The following is a 7,085-nucleotide window of genomic DNA, read 5'->3' on the forward strand; positions in this document are numbered from 1 at the left end:
ATCTTATATTTATTTTTGATTTATTTTTTACTTATTTGTACTATGAATATTGGTTAATTTATTTTTTATATTTTTGTATCTTAACTGTTATAATATTATCTGTCTGTTTAAAATTTGATTATAATTTTATTTAAAGTACACCGGAAACTGAAAATGATATATGTCGACTAACAGCATTTCTAATAGGGATTGCCCTTTAAAAAAATATTTCTTATTTGTTTTGAAAAGTCTTATAAAATCATAAGTGACACAATTATGCAATAACATTTAAAATCATTAAACATTCTTTAGTAGGACGCCTGATCGACGGGTTTGTTGGAAGGAGCGGCAAAAAATCTTGAACCTAGGAGTCTCCGAACTTTAAATCCGACTCAGGTTTTTAACTGTTACTATTTAAATGACTATAATATATGAAAATTAACAAAAATACGAAATAATACTAATTCTAGATGTGATTGTGACAAAATATAAAAAAATGGTATTTTCAACTGACAATATTACATTACATTATATAAGGAATTTGTTGAAGAAGATAAGAGGATTAAGACTTTGAGACAAATTATTAACAGAAAATTCAAATAAAAGAGTAAGAATACTGGTAAAAATTACCCAAAATAAAAAAAACTTTTATTTATTAAGTAACCCAAATAAAAACAAAATAAGAATTAGAACCATGACCTGTCCTAATATAGACTCGCTAATAATTTATTTATGTTTGGTATTTGTTGCCATTGTTGTGGGATTTCAAAATTTTAAGATTGATTTAAAATTATGCAATTTCCGAATTACAATCAATAATAACAATTTTATAAGTAAATCATTTCTGAAAAAAAAACCTCAAATGTTTGGCTTCCCGGATTTTTTAAGCCTAATTTTATAGATTTTTGAAAGAATTTTTTTGGAAATTTGTATTTTCAAAGGAATTATGTAAGTAGCAAATTTTGGTAAGATGCTATATGTTTAAGGAAAATATTGTAATAAACAAACATTTCCAGTTATCATTTTTTGCGACGGAGTGACTCAATCATTAAAATAAGTTTGTTAAAAAAAAAAAAATGTAAATGACAACATTAAAAATTAAGGAAATACTATTACTAGGGCAGCGGTTGTACTAGAAGGTGATTTGATCTGAATCCCGCTCGATCGCCAGAGTTTTACCCAATTAAAAGTTACTGGGTCCTTAGTTAGTAGTGCAGTGCCTTACCACAGTACTACCTACTTCCACGTTAATGTCAATATTAATATAACTAATCTAAATTACCACTATTATTATTTTAATAATTAAATTATATCCATATAGTAATTGATGTAAATAAATATTAGTATAGTGTATATTAATACATTATATAAATATACTAGATTAATATATAATATATTAATTAGTGAAAATTCCTCAGGTTAACCACTTGCTAACCACAGCCGTACAGGTACCGGGATGCAACCCCTACAGGGTCCTATCTCAGACTGGAGTCTACTACCAGACACTAACACCAGTGGTCAGCACCAGTTAGTGGTGGCTGCAAAGTAAAACATACTAGGGCACACATCTATTTGCATTTGTATATGATAATTATAACTTCTAATTTAACTCATCATTAATTTTATTAATTAAATTGAAAGGCCTTTAAAAATATTTATTTTTCTGAGAATATTATAGGATCTCTACTTTGTTAGATTTAAAAAAAAAATTTAGTGCATGTAAAATACTTAACCGTTTCGGTCATTGTTTGACTTATTCTACTTTTACCATTCTCTCAAGAATATTAATTGTATTTAATGAATTTACTTTAATTATATTTCTTTAGATAGTGAATTTTTTGTGTATATATATAATAAAATTAATATTTTCATATAATAGTGGAAGTATGTAGTATTAAGTAAGTGGATGTAATTGCGGGATTTTATGTTTTGAAGAAAGTGGACTAGAGGTGAAATAGAAATGATGGAATCTCATTTTGTAGAAGAAATTAGAATTAATTCTTTCATGTATGTTATTTTCAGTTTCTCACAGGACTTGTTCAGGACTCTTGTGTAATGCAGTTCACGGAGTACGGGTTAATCGTCCTTCGGATGATCTGATCTGATAATAAAGAAAACACGCACAGAAAAGAAAGAGGATAAATGATATAACTAGGAAAAAATGGAAATTTTTTTTATTCGGTATATCATGATAAAATAAAAAAATATAAAATTAAAAAAAAATAACTTCATTGTTATTGTTAGTGTTTACATTACAGATACACATTTATCTGTTTATAATTGCATAATAAAATTTATAAATACATATTATATACATCTAAGATTAATCGGCTCAGGTTTCAACCCTAAGAGGGCAGGTTTAAGAGATGTTCTACTGTATTACAACGCACTTTTATTTTAATTTATCCATTCATAATAATAAAACAATGAACATAAACAAACTATCTATTTATAAATTGTTTATATGAATGAAAAATAAATTAAAAATGAAGGTTAATTATAAATAGATAGTTTGATTATGTTCATTGTTTTATTATTATTCAGTTTATATATTTAGAGAGAGAATTAATTTAAATTATATTTTTTTTTTCATTTATTTATTTATTTTTATTCTTATTTTATTTTACTTCATTTATTTTTTTAAATTTTATTATGCATGTGACCAATTGTATTGGCCGACAACGTTGTGGCGAATGTAATATTTATCAACAAATAAAGTTTTGAAATTATAAAAAAAAATATAAATAGATGATTTTGAATTATAAGATGATCAAGGTATATAAACATAGTTTTCAACTATTTATTCATTGCTAACGTTTTGAACCGCTGAGTAGATTTTCATCAGAGTTTTTGTAAAGGCTAAAGTTGTACACGAGTTAAAAAAATAAATCTTTATCAATCACGTGAACCCCTGAACATCTTTTAATTTTTAATTGTTTGGAGCTCCGCCAATGGGTAGGTTCTCTAGAACGTGGCATGCCATTGTAATATACATTTAGAAGTTATATATTTATTTCTTACAGTTGTGAGTTTCAATAAATAAATAAAATTATTAATTATAATTTTTTTCACAGATTAAGGATGGAATGAGATAGCGAAGACTGCAAAATAGGGATGGAACTGTTCTTTTCAGATATTGTTACAAGTCAGTCAAGCTCCTTATGTAATGAATATTTTCAATAAAAAGTGTGAATTATTTATTAAACAATTGAGGATATATGTAAGAATGTTATAAACACTGTAAAAAAAAAAATTTAACATTAATTTGGTTCGAGAAGACGTTCCAGGTATAAGACGAGATCACTTGGCCGAGAGAATATCCATTAACCCAAGAGGTGAGGCTGGGCAAAGGGATGACTCCTTACTGAGACCGACCGGTCCGCGGTGGAGGGGGAAGGCACGATCGCGGCACGCGTCTCGAAGGAGGTGGTGGGGGAGAGGGTATAAATAGGAGTGGGGGGCCTCGCGTGCCTCACTCGGCCTCAGTAACTCGAAGAGAGCACGTCAGCTCTGTGCATGATAGTGATGACGTCTGTCGTCGGAAAGCCCCTATCTCTATCGTCTCTAGGTATCAAGCGAAACGCAGTCATCGTCGAGAACTCTCCACAGATAAAGTCAGAACCCTCCGACAGGACGACCGTTCTAGTTGACAACACGTCAGAAGTCCGTTGCAAGAGGAGGATCAACTTCGCATATACTGGGATGCAACCGGCGAGCGTAGCGCGGCGTAACGCCAGGGAAAGGAATAGGGTGAAGCAAGTGAACAATGGATTCGCCACTTTGAGGAACCACATTCCGCTTTCGGTAGCGGCCGCCCTAGGCGCGACCAATACCGGGGGCAGGGGGGCCTCCAAAAAGTTGTCCAAAGTGGAAACTCTAAGGCTGGCTGTGGAGTACATCCGATCCCTCCAGGACTTGCTGGACGAGTCAGGGGGTGCTTCGGAGAACTACTACAAGGAGAGCAAGCTGGAACTGTCTCCAGCCTGTTCGGACAGTTCCAACTCGCCACCTCCCTCAACCTCCTCCTACCACAGCGAACCCGGCTACCACGCGTATTCGCAAGAACCCATGTCCCCCGAAGACGAGGAGTTGCTGGATTACATCTCGTGGTGGCAGCAGGCCCAGTAACATTCGGCTTCTCCAGGTAAGCAATGTCAAATTATATCAGTTCATATTTTTTCTTGAAATATATCTGTGCCTGACGTGAAAACCGTTTTTATTGTCTATAGAAAATATATAAATTATTGCCTATAAATTTTTAAAATCTTTTTCATGACAGGCACATTTAATCGTTAATCGTGTAAGAAAATTTAGTTTGTTTTTTATTTTGGAAGTGATATGGATATATTGCGGTATTTTTATACTACATAAAGATTAGAAAATTCCTATATACACCGAAAATATAGTTATTATGTTTTATAATAATATAAGTCTAACAAATACAATACAATAATAAATGTTCATAGAAGTATAAAGTGAATCGAGTAGAGCCTGTTATAAATTGAAAATTCGTTTCGTCCGGGTGCCCCTTCCCGACTGCAAATTGCCGGAAGCTGTTTCCACTCGCGTAGCCACGAAGTACGTTAGAGCCATTAGCCCACGTCCGTTTTAATTAACCCGCGACTGTACCTGGTCGGTACCGAATGTACCCGCGTAAAATTCGATAGTTTCCGCCTCTGCACAACTGTGCTAGATCGGTTTACATCTTCACGGAGGCGAACCATTAAGTCCCAGAAAGGGGAAAAAACAACAAATGATATATCTTAGAATTTTTTTTTCTCTTGTCAGACGAGTCGCTACTGATTTCTACTATTTCTACCTCTCCGTCTCCAAAAGGGGAGAAAAAAACATTATTTTTTTTTCAAGTTCTAGAATTATATAAACATATATCGAATAAAATTAGTATATATTATATAATTCAAGTTACAAAATTAAACTCTTGTTTGAAATACGACACCAAGACGGCTCTAGATTACTCTTACTTTCAATTAACTGATGTAGAGCACTTTCTCTTTTCATCAAATATACTGTCTACATTAATATATATTTGTATGCATTTATCATACGCATTTAATTTTTTTTTCTTATACTTAATTGAGAGAGTTTCGTTGTTTATATCCGAAGCGGGCAAATTTCCTTTTCATTTGCCTCCGTTCTTACGCCGTTTTGTACTAAATACAAAATATTCAAGTGCGCTGTTAACGTTCAATATTATTATATTTCTGCGAGTATATGTATGTTGAGGAGAATATTTTATGATAATTTAATAAACTTCCGAACTTCTCTTCTTTGTTATCATTAGGTGAAATTTTAGTGGGCTTAGTTATACAAATTTATGAAAAACAACAATATTATAAACATATAATTGTATTTGTTAGATATATTTCAAATCAATGAATAAATTACAAATATATATCGTCTGTATTCTGTAAGAAGAGAGAATTCAACGAATTTCGGATTTTAGCCTTTTTAACGGAACAACTTTTATTGATAATAATTAGTCGATATGGGCTTTACCTTGTTCCTTAAGACCAGGTAAAAATATTTTTTCATGTAAATCGTTGGATTCCACCTTTTTACAGAACATGATTATATATTGTATTTGTTAAAACCGCCAACTGTACAATAAGAGTCTATAATGTAATTATTATTAAAAATTATTTGCATGTATATTTTTCTAAAGTTGTGTAGTTAAGTAAAGATATATAAAAAAAAAAAAATAATATAATTTCAAATTGATTAATCGACGGGTAACTTCATAGCTGTAAGTATAACTTAAAGAAATATATAAAATTTATTCGTATCCTTTATTTCTATTTCATTCACTTATTATTTTTTAAATTTCATTTTAAACATTTTTTTTAATCTAAATTACACATTTTATTTATTATTTCTAAAGATTATATATTCTTACTGGCATCTGTGAAGTTATTCGTCGATACATTACTTATCTTTAGATTATAGGTTATTTTATTTTTCTATTATTTATTTTATTTTTTGTGTGTGTTATTATTATGATATATAAAATGATTTGAGGAGAACGGCTTTATAATGTTGCAAAATAAAACTTTAAACTTTATTAAGTTAATCAAGGAATTTTCACTAGATATGTCCCAGTTTTTGATCGGTCTGAATTACTCATTATTATGAAGCAGTAATTTTAATCATATTTATTATTATTGGATAATATACCTGAATTTATTTTTTAAATTGTGTGTAGAGTATACTGGAGTTTTAAGTGAAGTGATAATACTAAAACTACATAAAATCTGTAAACACGCATTTATTTCATTTTAACTACTATTAATAATTTCCGCAATTAATCTTTACCATATTAATTAATTATATCTTTTTCTGATCATGTAATTTATAATAAGTGTTATAATTTTACAAGTAATGATATGATAGTAGAATTTTAGGATCAGGATTAATTATAAAAATCTTTCATGATGGCTTGCAAGCTGAAATATCGTTTCAATAAAATTATTTTCATCATTATAATGGTGAAGTGTTTATAGATTTTATTTAGTTTATAATTTATATATTGTTGTAAAACGTTTTCATAAATATAATATATTTTATATTCCTCCATATCCCTAGAGCTGCTTTATGTTCTTAGGATTCCACTCGGTCTAGGTAGAAGCATAGCCTTTTGAAAACAAGAAGCAGAGAACGTACCTGGGTGGGCACTGTATTTACTTCCTCTTCCTTCCTTCTATTATTATGGATGTCTTTTTGCTTCCTAATAGTCCTTTATCCTTCGCGGTCCTTTAGCCCTATCCGGTCTTTTTCCATTCTTCCTTAGTAGGGCCTTCCGTGGCCTTTATTTTAATCACTATCCTGGAGCTATTAAAGTATAGGATCACTTATTGTAAAGGACTTCTAGGTTTAGGAGTGTGTCTCTTATTTACCAATTATTTGGATTTCATCAAAGGAGGGGAGGGTCCTTAGGGATTAAAGAACTTATTTCCTGAATAATTTAAGGTTATAAACAATATATTAATAAAAATAATTGTTTTATTTATTACGTGAAAAGTAACAAACACATAAAAATAAAAGTGAAATCAGCAATCTAATAAATAAATAAATTATAAAATTTATAATTT

General features: G+C 30.3%; 1 protein-coding gene across 1 annotated transcript in view; it reads left to right on the plus strand.

Moving 5' to 3' along the window:
- Positions 1-3,455: 3,455 nt before the first annotated feature.
- The window catches only part of LOC106692897 (achaete-scute homolog 1a), a 9,430-nt gene continuing 5,800 nt past the window's right edge, over positions 3,456-7,085 (plus strand). Inside the window, exon 1 of the mRNA XM_067048737.1 lies at positions 3,456-4,123. Within this exon, the coding sequence (XP_066904838.1) occupies positions 3,496-4,107 (612 nt within the window). The 5' untranslated portion in view covers positions 3,456-3,495 and the 3' untranslated portion in view covers positions 4,108-4,123. The remainder of the gene's footprint in view (positions 4,124-7,085) is intronic.

Source organism: Halyomorpha halys, unplaced genomic scaffold, assembly GCF_000696795.3.
Source record: "Halyomorpha halys isolate HHAL.00 unplaced genomic scaffold, Hhal_1.1 Scaffold76.1, whole genome shotgun sequence".
Taxonomy (NCBI): Eukaryota; Metazoa; Arthropoda; class Insecta; order Hemiptera; family Pentatomidae; genus Halyomorpha; species Halyomorpha halys.